This window comes from Mustelus asterias, unplaced genomic scaffold (genome assembly GCF_964213995.1).
Source record: "Mustelus asterias unplaced genomic scaffold, sMusAst1.hap1.1 HAP1_SCAFFOLD_1440, whole genome shotgun sequence".
In the NCBI taxonomy this organism is placed as follows: domain Eukaryota; kingdom Metazoa; phylum Chordata; class Chondrichthyes; order Carcharhiniformes; family Triakidae; genus Mustelus; species Mustelus asterias.
In genome coordinates, this window is record NW_027591385.1 from 18296 (window position 1) to 32513 (window position 14218).

The 14218-nt window shown below is 48.1% G+C and overlaps 1 protein-coding gene across 1 annotated transcript in view; it reads left to right on the forward strand.

Moving 5' to 3' along the window:
- Window positions 1-420: 420 nt before the first annotated feature.
- LOC144488289 (protein phosphatase 3 catalytic subunit alpha-like) overlaps window positions 421-14218 on the forward strand; it is a gene marked incomplete at its 3' end in the record, with an annotated part of 71687 nt that continues 57889 nt past the window's right edge. The window contains exons 1-2 of the mRNA XM_078206337.1: window positions 421-727; window positions 12563-12763. Of these exons, the coding sequence (XP_078062463.1) occupies window positions 421-727; window positions 12563-12763 (508 nt within the window). The remainder of the gene's footprint in view (window positions 728-12562; window positions 12764-14218) is intronic.

Sequence of the window (14218 nt, forward strand, 5' to 3'; positions counted from 1 at the left end):
TGGTTACGGGGATAGGGCCTGGGTGGCCTCAGTGCAGACTCGATGGGCTGAATGGCCTCCTTCTGCACTCTGAGATTCTATGACCCTGAACAGGCACCGGAGTGTGGCGACTAGGGGAATTTCACAGTAACTTCATTGCAGTGTTAATGTAAGCCTTACCTGTGACTAATAAATAAACGGCAATAACAATAAGTGCGTTAAACACGCTGATTTTGCCAGACCCAGTGAACTGTCAGAATAATCCTGGGTTACTGTGGTTGAAGATACCTGTTGCCACTCTATCCAGGATGTAACTTGTGAGCAAACCCAGGTGTGAAAGGTGATGATTGTGTGAAAGTTTCTGTCCTGTTACAGGCAGCTTTGTGATGATACAAAGGCACTGCATAGCTGTGAGGATTGAACCGGTGCTTTGTCTCCAACATGGAGACAGTTTGTGAGTTGAAAAAGGGTCGGAGTGTCTGGGTCGCGGGGCCGGGGCGTCTGGGCCGGGGCGTCTGGGTCGCGGGGCCGGGGCGTCTGGGTTGCGGGGCCGTCTGGGTCGCGGGGCCGGGGCGTCTGGGTCACGGGGCCGGGGCGTCTGGGTCGCGGGGCCGGGGCGTCTGGGCCGCGGGGCCGGGGCGTCTGGGTCGCGGGGCCAGAGCGTCTGGGCCGCGGGGCCGGGGCGTCTGGGCCACGGGACCGGGGCGTCTGGGTCGCGGGGCCAGGGCGTCTGGGCCGCGGGGCCGGGGTCAGTTGGTCCCTCAGTACTGACCCTCAATGAAGCAGAAATGTCACAGTTTATCTAAATGTCTCTAATGGACGTATGTTGCGGTGTGTGAGAGACTGTAACTGTTCCAAATTGGGAAGGGAAGCCTTGTCGCGGTTTAGATGGGAGATAGAATGGATGGAGTCGGTGTGAAAGGTTCGGAGTGTGAACAGGTTTTGTTGAGGTAGGAGCAGTGAGCAATTCTTTCCAAAGACAATCGCTCAGCTGGGTTTGGGATGTTGTGTGTCCAAGTTGGGTGTAAAATGATTACATCCCTTCATGCTACTGATTTTCAGCGGCAAACCCAACAAACAACTTGCATATATATATAGCACTTCAACACTGCTGCCTCACAGCGCCAAGGACCCAGGTTCGATTCCCAGCTTGTGTCACTGTCTGTGTGGAGTTTGCATGTTCTCCCCATGTCTGCGTGGGTTTCCTTCGGGTGCTTTGGTTTCCTCCCACAGTCTGAAAGATGTGCTGGTTAGGATGCATTGGCCGTGCTAAATTCCCCCTCAGTGTACCCGAACAGGCGCCGGAGTGTGGCGACTAGGGGAATTTCATAGTAACTTCATTGCAGTGTTAATGTAAGCCTTAGTTGTGACACTAATAAATAAGCTTTACTTTTCAAAGGGTTTTCATTGGGTGATTTTCAATGTTTTACACTGAGTCGCTTCAGTAATGAATGAGGGAGGGAACTAAAAACGAATTGGAACAGGAGGTTACAGAGATAGGGAGGGGGTGTAGGGGCTGGAGGAGGTTACAGCGATAGGGAGGGAGTGTAGGGGCTGGAGGAGGTTACAGAGATAGGGAGGGAGTGTAGGGGCTGGAGGAGGTTACGGAGATAGGGAGGGAGTGTAGGGGCTGGAGGAGGTTACAGAGATAGGGAGGGAGTGTAGGGGCTGGAGGAGGTTACAGAGATAGGGAGGGAGTGTAGGGGCTGGAGGAGGTTACAGAGATAGGGAGGGAGTGTAGGGGCTGGAGGAGGTTACAGAGATAGGGAGGGAGTGTAGGGGGCTGGAGGAGGTTACAAAGATAGGGAGGGAGTGTAGGGGGCTGGAGGAGGTTATAGAGATAGGGAGGGGGTGTAGGGGGCTGGATGAGGTTACAGAGAGAGGGAAGGGGAGTGTAGGGACTGGAGGAGGTTACAGCGATAGGGAGGGGATGTAGGGGGCTGGAGGAGGTTACAGAGCTAGGGAGGGGGTGTAGGGGCTGGAGGAGGTTACAGAGATAGGGATGTAGGGGCTGGAGGAGGTTTCAGATACGGAGGGGTGTAGGAGGTTAAAGACAGGGAGGGGTGTAGGGGCTGGAGGAGGTTGCAGAGATAGGGAGGGGCTGGAGGAGGTTACAGAGATAGGGAGGGGTGTAGGGGCTGGAGGAGGTTACAGAGATAGGGAGGGGGTGTAGGGGGCTGGAGGAGGTTACAGAGAGAGGGAGGGGGCGTGGGGGCTGGACGAGGTTACAGAGAGGGAGGACGTCTAGGGGCTGGAGGAGGTTAGAGATAGGGAGGGGTGTGGGGGCTGGAGGAGGTTGCAGAGATAGGGAGGGGCTGGAGGAGGTTACAGAGAGAGGAAGGGGGTGTAGGGGCTGGACGAGGTTACAGAGATAGGGGTGTAGGGGCTGGAGGAGGTTGCAGAGATAGGAAGGGGGTGTAAGGGCTGGAGGAAGTTACAGATAGGGAGAGGTGTAGGCGCTGGAGGAGGTTACAGAGGGAGGGGGTGTGGGTCAGAGGATTGAGGGTGGAGGAGGGGAAGGTGTGTAATGTGTGATAAACTATTGCTGCGTGTGTGGATGAGTGCAGTTTGATGTTATCTGCTATGTGATGTGTTGTGTGGGCTGTCCTGTGTGAATGGTTTTATATTCCGCTGTCTGTGAGGGCAGCAGGCAGTAAGTGGTGAGCAAAGTGTTGTAAGCTTTCTCAGGACTTGCTGTCCTCTCTTTACTACAACACGGGTGTTGACCTGAAGCTTTGATATCACCATTGGTGCTGCCAGGGTTTTGACACTCACTCACTGTTCTTTGCTCTGTCTTCATGACTGTTGGGTTGAGTGGGGGAGGGGAGAGGATGTTTCGATAAGATCCGCTAATCTCTCCTCACCAGTACTGGCCTGATGAAATGCTGCTCGTGTCTGAGAGTGTTTGCAAACAAACAGCTGGAAGGGGATCTTGGTCCGAGATTGTGTGAAGGGAAGACCCTGCTGGGCACGAGGCAGTGACTCTGTTCCAGTCCCAGCAGATTGGTGATCATCGACATTGTAAAACGCTGCTGTCTTTTTGCAAACTCTGGGCAGGGTGTGAACCATAACCCGCTCTGGCAGTGAGTCGAATTGTTCTATTTTTACCCTCCCAGCATCACATTTAATTCACATTCTCCTTGGGCAACAATTTGCATTTATATAGCACCTTAAACATTGTTAAAACACTTCGAGGTTCTTCACCAACGCATTGATAAATGGAATTTAACCCAGACCCACATAGACACAAGGACAGGTGACCAAAAACTTGGTCAAATAGGTAGCTTTGCACAGGAGGAGAGGTTTAGGGAGGGAATTCCAGAGCTTTGAACCCAGGCAGCTGAAGCAATGATGGGGTAATGGAAAACAGGGATGTTTAAGAGGCCAGAGTTGGAGGAGCACAGAGATCCCAGAGGGTTGTGAGGCTAGAGGAGGTTACAGAGATGGGGAGGGGGTGTCGGGGCTGGAGGAGGTTACAGAGATAGGGGTGTAGGGGGCTGGAGGAGGTTACAGAGATAGGGAGGGGTGTAGGGGCTGGAGGAGGTTCCAGAGAAAGGGAGAGGTCTCGGGCCTGGAGGAGGTTACAGAGATAGGGAGAGGTCTCGGGCCTGGAGGAGGTTACAGAGATAGGGAGAGGTGTAGGGGCTGGAGGATGTTACAGAGATAGGGAGGGGTGTAGGGGCTGGAGGAGGTTACAGAGATAGGGAGAGGCGTAGGGGCTGGAGTATGTTACAGAGATAGGGAGAGGTGTCGGGGCTGGAGGAGGTTACAGAGATAGGGGTGTAGGGGGCTGGAGGAGGTTACAGAGATAGGGAGAGGTCTCGGGGCTGGAGGAGGTTACAGAGATAGGGAGAGGTGTCGGGGCTGGAGGAGGTTACAGAGATAGGGAGAGGTGTAGGGGCTGGAGGAGGTTACAGAGATAGGGAGAGGGTGTAGGGGGCTGGAGGAGGTTACAGAGATAGGGAGAGGTGTAGGGGCTGGAGGAGGTTACAGAGATAGGGAGAGGTGTAGGGGGCTGGAGGAGGTTACAGTGATAGGGAGAGGTGTAGGGGCTGGAGGAGGTTACAGAGGTAGGGAGAGGTGTAGGGGGCTGGAGGAGGTTACAGAGGTAGGGAGAGGTGTAGGGGCTGGAGGAGGTTACAGAGATAGGGAGAGGTGTAGGGGCTGGAGGAGGTTACAGAGATAGGGAGAGGTGTCGGGGCTGGAGGAGGTTACAGAGATAGGGAGAGGGTGTAGGGGCTGGAGGAGGTTACAGAGATAGGGAGAGGGTGTAGGGGCTGGAGGAGGTTACAGTGATAGGGAGAGGTGTAGGGGCTGGAGGAGGTTACAGAGATAGGGAGATGTGTAGGGCTGGAGGAGGTTACAGAGATAGGGAGAGGGTGTAGGGGCTGGAGGAGGTTTCAGAGATAGGGAGAGGGTGTAGGGGCTGGAGGAGGTTACAGAGATAGGGAGGGGTGTAGGGGCTGGAGGAGGTTACAGAGATAGGGAGTGGGTGTAGGGGCTGGAGGAGGTTTCAGAGATAGGGAGAGGGTGTAGGGGCTCTCATTAAAGATCTTTGTGCTTGGTGGATAATTCATTGAACTTTACAGGACAGCGAGAGGCCAATCAGCAGTGGCACCTCTGCCAGCCCTTTGAGTGAGCTCTCCAATTCGTTCTACTTCCATCTCTCTTTCCTCAGTCCTGAATATGTTTTCTATTCAAAGTAGCCCTGCTTTTCTCTATCTCTGGAATCTCCTTCAGCCCTACACGTCGATGAAGGTGTCAGCTCTCCAACCGTCTGCACATCCCCCACTGTAATCACTCTTGCATTCCACCTGGAACTCTCCCTAAATCTTTCTCCCCCTCCTTTAAACCCCCTCTCTGATCAAACATCAGACCGCCTGTCCGAATATCTCCTCCTGTGTCTCGGAGTTATCGATAATGCTCCTGTGACCTGCCTCAGGATGTTTCACTGGGTAAAAGCTGATAAACTCACACTGTGGTGTGGGGGAATGCTGATTGCTGCATCTGCAATGCTGTTATTGGGGCTTTGTCAGCTGTCCCGTCAGCTGCTCAGAGTTATTCTAGTTTGGAAGATTAATGTATCAGTCAGTATTTTGAATTCAGTGATTTGTTAGCACAGAGACTCGATATAAAGTAAGAGTTTGCTTTACGCACTGTTGCACATTTGGGAGAGTTTGGAAACCAGTTACAAAGTGATACCTGTCGATGTAAAAATCATCTCCAGTACAGATGCCATCATCTCAAATCTTTAGCAGAGAAACTTGTTGCACTTTTGAATCACAGAAGGAGGCCATTCGGCCCATCAAGTCTGCATCGACCACAATCCCACCCAGGCCCTATTCCCATAACCCCATGCATTTATCCTAGCTAGTTCTCCGAGCACTAAGGGGCAATTTAGCATGGCCAATCATCCTAACCCGCACATCTTTGGACTGTTTGAGGAAACCGGAGCACCCGGAGGAAACCCACGCAGACACGGGGAGAACGTGCAAACTCCACACAAACAGCGACCCGAGCCGGGAATTGAACCCGGGTCTCTGGCGCAGTGAGGCAGCAGTACTGACCACTATGCCGCACAGTTAAAAGAAATTCTGAAGCATTGATCCTGAAACTGACGTTTTGAGGATTTGGTGATATTTCTGCCCCCCTTTGGCTGAGTGACCGTATGTTGGGGATCAGTGCGCAAGGTGATCTCTCCAAGTCATCCCCAGTTAGGAGCAGCACCGAGGAATGGGACTCATTTGCAGCATCAGCTAAAAGCACAGTCAACCTCATGTCACCTCCTGATAGAAATGCTTTCTGCGATGAGAGATGTGGATCTGTCTCAGCGAGTCACTAATGTAATTGACATGAGCAATAAGTGAGAGGCTGGAGTTGTTAATGTGCATTAATCCTGAGGCTGTACTGCAAACTCCCTCCTACCGAGCTATCATTCTGCTGATACAGGACACTTGCTGTCCCAAATAAAGCTTTTTAATGGAACTGGATTTGGTTATGATTCACCCATCAACAAAGCCTGTTCCTATACAAGCTGTTTCCAAGCAGCTCTGGTGCCTGCTGTATTTTATGTAAGAGGCAGCAGTGTGAAGTGGCAGCAAGAGACAGCAGAGAGTATTGAACTCTGTTTGTTTCAGGCACCAGACATTCCCCAATCAGGTAGAGTCCGAGCCTCGGGTCTGCTCTTGATTCTGTGTCCAAATGCACAGAAAATGTGCTCTCTGAGTCATTGTTGCTGTATCAATGCAGCCTTGTTTCCCTGCTCAGTGATTTGTGTTTACGTTGTGGACACGGTCCAGCTCATCTCTCTAATGTTTCCAAGAAAGCCTTCACAATTACCCAAGAATATTTTCCCAAGGAGTGCAGGAGTGAGTGTGACCTTGAAGACTAAGGAAATTTGGCATGTCCGCTACGACTCTCACCAACTTTTACAGATGCACCATAGAAAACATTCTTTCTGGTTGTATCACAGCTTGGTATGGGCTCCTGCTCTGCCCAAGACCGTAAGGAACTACAAAAGGTCGTGAATGTAGCCCAATCCATCACGCAAACCAGCCTCCCATCCATTGACTCTGTCTACACTTCCCGCTGCCTCGGCAAAGCAGCCAGATTAATTAAGGACCCCTCGCACCCCAGACATTCTCTCTTCCACCTTCTTCTGTCGGGAAAAAGGTACAAAAGTACCCTCTCAACACCCTAGCTATGACTGTAACACTACATTCTGCATTCTCTCCTTTCCTTCTCTATGAACGGTATGCTTTGTCTGTATAGCGCGCAAGGAACAATACTTTTCACTGTATGTTAGTACATGTGACAATAATAAATCAAATCAAATCCTCATGTTCCTCTCGAGCTGTCTGACTGATGCTCATTAAAGGTTTCCTCTCAGGCTCTGACAGCAAGGACAGTTCAGAAACTGGTTATTTTCTCCCTTCATCTGGGATGCGTATGTGTAGCTCTCAATATTATTGCTCACTGTGTGCTGAGTCCCATTCATTTGTAACACATGCTAGTTTAAGCAGACGTGTTAATGCTGGCTTATTGCTGTTAAACCGAGGGCTGGATTGTGTGGGGGGATGATGCTGCCTCTGGATGGGGGGTCATTAATCTTGACATAAACACTGAGGTCATTCTGAGCTCGTGGCTTTCCTGATCTCGGGACTCTTCTCTCGGGAAGTTCTTTTTGAAACGCAGTCACTGCTGTAATGTCGGAAATGTGGCCCCCACTTTGTGCATAGCAAGATCCCACACACCCGGTTGTTACCCACTGAGCCAATGCTGACACCCCGACAATGCAATCGCCAATTTCAGTTGACGAATAGAAAACGGAGATCCTTTGTAAAGTTTCACAATGTAAGAAGTGATTTGATTGGATTAGGGAGCGGTGATTTTCATGGTTTATATCTGGGATCTGTTCAGATTTCACAATTTGCTGCTTGTTGTGATTTTTGGTGGCATTTCCTCAGTTGGTTTTTGATGCTGTTTTACCCACTCGGCAGTAACGGAGTTTGGCCTCCAATCGGAAAGTGTAGTTTCGCAGCTCAACATTGTATCGGAAAACAGATTTTTTTTTGTTGAAAAAAAGCTTCTCCAACTCTCCTCCAGCCCCCTCCCCCATCTCATAGAGTCATAGAGGTTTACAGCATGGAAACAGGTCCTTCGGCCCAACTTGTCCATGCCGACTCTTTTTTTAAACCCCAAAGCTAATCCCAATTGCCCGCATTTGGCCCATATCCCTCTATACCCATCGTACCCATATAACTGACTAAACGCTTTTTAAAAGATAAAATTGTACCCGCCTCTACTACTACCTCTGGCAGCTTGTTCCAGACACTCACCACCCTCTTGTGTAAAAAAATTGCCCCTCTGGACACTTTTGTATCTCTCCCCTCTCACCTTAAACCTATGCCCTCCAGTTTTAGACTCCCCTACCTTTGGGAAAAGATATTGACTATCCAGCTGATCTGTGCCCCTCATTATTTTATAGACCTCTATAAGGTCACCCCTCAGCCTCTTACGCTCCAGGGAAAAAAGTCCCAGTCTATCCAGCCTCTCCTTATAACTCAATCCATCAAGTCCCGGTAGAATCCTAGTAAATCTTTTCTGCACTCTTTCTAGTTTAATAATATCCTTTCTATAATAGGGTGACCAGAATTGCACACAGTATTCCAAGTGTGGCTTTACCAATGCCTTGTACAACTTGCCCGATCTCCTCCACCCCCTCCCCTATTGCCGCCACCCATCCATCACCCCTCTCTCTCTCCTCCCACTCGCTTCTGCCCCCCGTCTCCTCCGCCCCCTCCCCATTTCCCCACCCCCTGTCTCCTCTGGTCTTCTGTCTTCCCTTTGAATCGCTGTTTGCAAGTCCTTCAGTTTTCTTGTAAATTAAGAAATTGGACACACAAACTTCAGAGAGTTGTTAACTGGACCCTTTTAATGAATTAACTGTGGAACGAGCTGTGTGACTTCCTGCCTCTGACACTTGGTTTTAGTGGATTGAGCAGTTCCTCACACTGGCTGCATTTTGGTTCATTTATTTTGCATTGGTTGGCAATAAGAGCTGCACATTCCTGTGCCCAACTTGTGTCACTGTCTAGACACTGCTTCCTGCCCCTTCATTACATTTCCAGGGCCACTGGTAAATCAGTTGTCCAGGTGCTAACTCTCAACACTCTGTTCACCCTGTGTCTGAGGTGCGTTAAACTTTGTCTCGTTATGTCCGGGTGAAAGGAGAGAAATCAGTCAGAGTCCTCAGTGTGTGTTCTCTCTGGCCCAGTCCTGCTGAGTGTGCACATTTTTTCCAATCTCTCTCTCTCTCTCTCTGAAAGCTCCTTTGTTCTTTCTACCCCCCTCCCTCACCCCAAACCTACCCCTCTTCTGCCACAGGGGAGTGGGGAGGGGGTGTACCCCCATTCATCACCCCAATTCATCACCCCACACCAAAAAAACACAAATTATAATAATTTTTAAGAAGAAAAAGGCCCAGAAGGCAACAAGCCACAGGATAACGGCAAGGCATCTCGGGGGGGCAACAAGGGTTGGACGTGAGGCGAAAGCAAAGTAACAGAACACAAAGAGAAGGGGACATGTCCTCCCTCTGTCCCACTCCAAAATCCCTCTGTCTGAAAGCTCCAATTGAACCCCAAGCTGTTGGGAGGTGAATCTTTCCAAAGCCCTGTGCTTCCGGACTCCATTCCCGAGGGGTCCGGCTCCTCACCTTATCCAAAGCCCCTTCATACTTCGTTAGTCTCTTTGCCATTTTTAGTTAGTTGCTGCTGGATGATGTTTCACCGACGCTTGTTCCTGTCGAGGTGTTTATGTTTTTGATCACAACTTTGATTACTGGTGGCAAATATTCCACGTTTAATGTAAACGCCTCAGCATTACAGGAGGGTTATTTTCCCAAAACATTACATTGTAATTGGATAATAAAGGGAAGGATGATGAATGCTGTCTGATAGGTGTTTGTATTTCACTGACAGCCCACTTCACAGCAACTTGCCTCAAATTCTCTCCTTATGGGATTGCTGGACTTTCACTGTCATTTCAGGGATGCCAATCTCTAAGTTTGGATCTGTACACACTTCCGACTCTGGAATGTTGAATATTCCTGATTTAATCACTCTAGCTGTGCTTTCAGCGACCTGGGCACGGAACTCCGGAATCCTCCGCCCCCCCAATTTCCCCTTTCTCCTCCTCCTCCCGCACCCCCTCCCCTCCCCAATCACCTTTGATTTGATTTATTATTGTCACATGTATTCACAGACAGTGAAAAGTACTGTTTCTTGCGCGCTATACAGACAGAGCATACCATTCATAGAGAAGGAAAGGAGAGAGTGCAGAATGTAGTGTTACAGTCATAGCTAGGGTGTAGAGAAAGATCAACTTAATGCAAGGTAGGTCCATTCAAAAGTCTGACAGCAGCAGGGAAGAAGCTGTTCTTGAGTCGGTTGGTACATGACCTCAGACTTTTGTACCTTTTTCCCGATGGAAGAAGGTAGAAGAGAGAATGTCCGGTATGTGTTGAGTCCTTAATTATGCTGGCAGCTTTACCTAGGCAGCGGGAAGTGTAGACAGAGTCAATGGATGGGAGGCTGGTTTGTGTGATGGATTGGGCTACATTCACGACCTTTTGTAGTTCCTTGCAGTCTTGGGCAGAGCAGGAGCCCCAGACCAAGCTGTGATACAACCAGAAAGAATGCTTCCGATGGTGCATCTATGGTGCATCTATGGTGCATCCCATCTGTAAAACCTCATTCTCCGCGTTTGCTCCTTAAAACCTGCTTTTGTCACCAAGGTGTTGGTGCCCTGAGTTCACATCTCCTCAGTGACTGGATTCACATTGTCACATGCTCGACACTCCAGTGAAGCCCCTCGAGATCTTCTACCACACTGAAGGTGCTATACCAATGCAAATTGTTATTTAGTCAGAGCCCCCTCCCCTTCCCGCCCCTCCCAAATCCTGATGCAAACTTTAAACCAGTGGCTACTGATCACTAGTTTCCGAAAGGTTTCTACAAATAAAAGTTTTTTTAATAGATAGTCAAATCCATTTGGAAACACTGCATTGTTTATAAACAGTGGGGTTGGGAAATAGCAATGTAAGCTGCAGAGTTAGAATCCAGAGGAGAGAGTTTAAAATTAAAGTTTATTTATTAGTGTCACAAGTAGGCTTACATTAACACTGCAATGAAGTTACTATGAAAATCCCCCAGTCGCCACACTCTGCCTGTTTGGATACACCGAGGGAGGACTTAGCATGGCCAATGCACCCTAACCAGCACAGTCTTTCGGACTGTGGGAGGAAACTGGAGTTAAAAATTGCGGTTGAAGTAATGGATTTATAAAGTATTTGTATAGCTCACACAGACACAGAACAGGAACAGATTTTGAAATTGTGCCAGAGTTTTGCATTTCTGCTTAAAGCGAGTGTGGACTTTCAAAGTGAGTGTCTCTTAGTGAAATATTAATGCCAGCTTGTAACAATGGTGGACACTTGAAAAGGACTGTTTAATACAACATCTTCATAATGGAAAATAACTGCTTGGAAAGAGAATTAACATTAAGTGCCCTCCAGCGGCCCAGCTATATGCAAACGAAAGTGTTCTGTACTTTAAGAAAAGGCCTGAATGCTTTTTGCTGTATTACTGCAGCATACACAAAATCGGAGCTACTTCAAAGGTTGCATTATGCAGCCTGCTCTCAGCACAACGTTGCTTCATTCAGATGAGCAGATTCCTTTTTTTAAGCACTAAATACCCACTTCACATTAATTATCTTGCTTAATTCAATTCCTGGTGCAAAAAATAGGTTATATAAAAATTCAAATGAAGCTAAATGCTCCATCAGTCCCTCTGCGTGGCTAATTAAAAATCTCACATCTGGTTAATGTTGGTACAGGTGAACAGTAAGTGCCATGGTCAGTCTGCAATTGAGGGCATCTGTAATAAAATATATGGAAACATTCCCAGACAAAATAAAACTATCAAAGGGAACTGCAGTTTCTTCTGAGTAAATCAAATTACCAAAGTTTACTTTCATCAGTGTTAAATGTTCGATTAAAAGGTGCGAAACAGGTTATTTTTGTGGTCTGGAGTGGAATCTCCAGGTGATGGTGTTCCCAGGTATCTGCTGCCCTGATCCTTCTAGATAGATGGGTCATGGGTTTGGAAGGTGCTGTCGAAGGAGCCTTGGTGTTCCTGCAGTGCTGTGGAGATGACAGCGTAGAGTCATAGGGGTTTACATCATGGAAACAGGCCCTTCGGCCCAACTTGTCCATGCCGCCCTTTTTTTAAAAACCCCTAAGCTAGTCCCAATTGCCCGCATTTGGCCCATATCCCTCTATGGGGGGTCACTCACCTGATGAAGGAGCAGCACTCCAAAAGCTCGTGATTCCAAGTAAACCTGTTGAACTTTAACCTGGTGTTGTGAGACTTCTTACTGAGCCCATCTTGTCAATGGTACACACTGCTGCTCACTGGAGGGAGTGAATATTTAGGTGGGTGAATGGGGTGCCAATCAAGCAGGTTGCTTTGTTCTGGATGGTGTCGAGCTTCGAGAGTGTTGTTGGAGCTGCGCCCATCCAGGCAAGTGGGGAGTATTCCATCACACTCCTGACTTGTGCCCTGTAGATTGTTCAGTTGCTGTCATCGAATACCCAGCCCAAGAAATTTAACTTGAGTAATAATGAACAAGAAAATGTTATTTGTCACGTCTGACGGGAAAGCAAGTACAAAGCATTGCAAATGGTTTATCCGCACTATCCCAACTCTCTTCCTGCATTGTGGGATTTCTCAAAGACAATAACCTTGAGCCTGGACTGATGGGAATCGGGGAAAATTCGGCATTGCCTTCGATTTTATTTGCAGGAGAGAGAAATCTGTCTTTGGGATGTGGTCCCCTCTATAGGTGAACCCAACTGATAGCTTGCAGGGAGTTCATTTTCATTTTATTCTGCAAATACTTAATAAATAGCGCTTCAAAAATAGCGAAGGAAATAAGACATGATAATTCTTGGTTAAAAACTGGAAGTTGAGTGGTTTTGGGCCACACGCGGTAACTTGTGTTCCCTTCTCCCCCACAGCTGTTCCCTTCCCTCCCAGCCATCGGTTGACGATTAAGGAGGTCTTTGACCATGATGGGAAGCCTCGTGTTGATGTGCTTAAGGGTCATCTCACTAAAGAAGGTCGCGTGGAGGAGACTGTGGCGATGCGGATTATAACAGAAGGAGCATCCATTCTCCGTCAAGAGAAGACTATGTTGGACATTGAAGCACCGGTGACAGGTCAGTGATGTTGAGTGTCCGAGGGTGTTGGGGCTGGATTTTTGCTGATATCAATGACACTAGACTACATCAGGTGATGTTAGCAGCCATGAGCTCTTTGGAGACAGGACCAACCCCACAAGATACCCTGCGGAGGTCCCAGTGCGCAGACCCTGTGGGAATTGGTCAGGAAGTTTGAACTCCCAAAGGACAATTCCCCTGATCCCTGGGACCCGCCGATAAAGTTTGGAGACTCTAGACGGTTACACCTTACTGACCAAGACATTTTCCTAAGATATATTAGGCAGAAAAATCCGAGTCTTAATTCCCCAGAAGCTTTGCGATATTTAAACTCTGACCAGAATATAGCAGCGAGTTTGGTAAAGAGGTGTCTCCGCTGATTCTGCCTCCTGCTGTCTGCTCTTGTGCGCTATTCAGACAAAGCATTCATAGAGTACATAGGGGAGAAGGAAAGGAGAGAACGCAGAATGTAATGTTACAGTCATAGCTAGGGTGTAGAGAAAGATCAGCTTAATGCAAGATGGGTCCATTCAAAAGTCTGACAGCAGCAGGGAAGAAGCTGTTTTGGAGTCAGTTAGTACGTGACCTCAGACTTTTGTATCTTTTTCCCATGGAAGAAGGTGGAAGAGAGAATGCGTGGGATCCTTAATTATGCTGGCTGTTTTGCCGAGGCAGCTGGAAGTGTAGACAGAGTCAATGGATGGGAGCCAAAAGAGAAAAGACTGGAAAATCTCAGCAGGTCTGGCAGCAACTGTACGGAGGGAAAAGAGCTGATGTTCCATGTCCAGAATGGATGGAAAGCTGGTTTGAGTGATGAATTGGGCTACATTCACAACCAATGATCGTAGCCCAGTGGGTGCCAGTGCAGATTTTGAATTTCAAACTGGAAATGTTGATAGAGCATAAAGCTGCATCACTGTGTGTGCAGCATTCGTTTGGAGTTAGGCCTGTGTTGCAAAGTGAATTTACTGAGTCACTTGTTACTGTCAGGATGTCAATCAGGAGAATGTCTCTGAATCACAATGCTCAAACCATCATTGACAGCTCTGATTAACCTGTCGCTCTTTCACTGTTTGACAGTTCTTTTGCACGTGTTATACATGTTATACACGTGTTATACATGGTATACACGTGTTATACATGTTATACACGTGTTATATACATGTTATACGCGTGTTATATACATGTTATACACGTGTTATTTACATGCTATACACTTGTTATATACATGCTATACACTTGTTATATACATGTTATACACGTGTTATACATGTTATACGCGTGTTATATACATGTTATACGCGTGTTATATACATGTTATACACGTGTTATTTACATGCTATACACTTGTTATATACATGCTATACACTTGTTATATACATGCTATACACGTGTTATATACATGTTATACACGTGTTATGTATGTAGTCCGACCACATGGTGTCCTGTGAACAC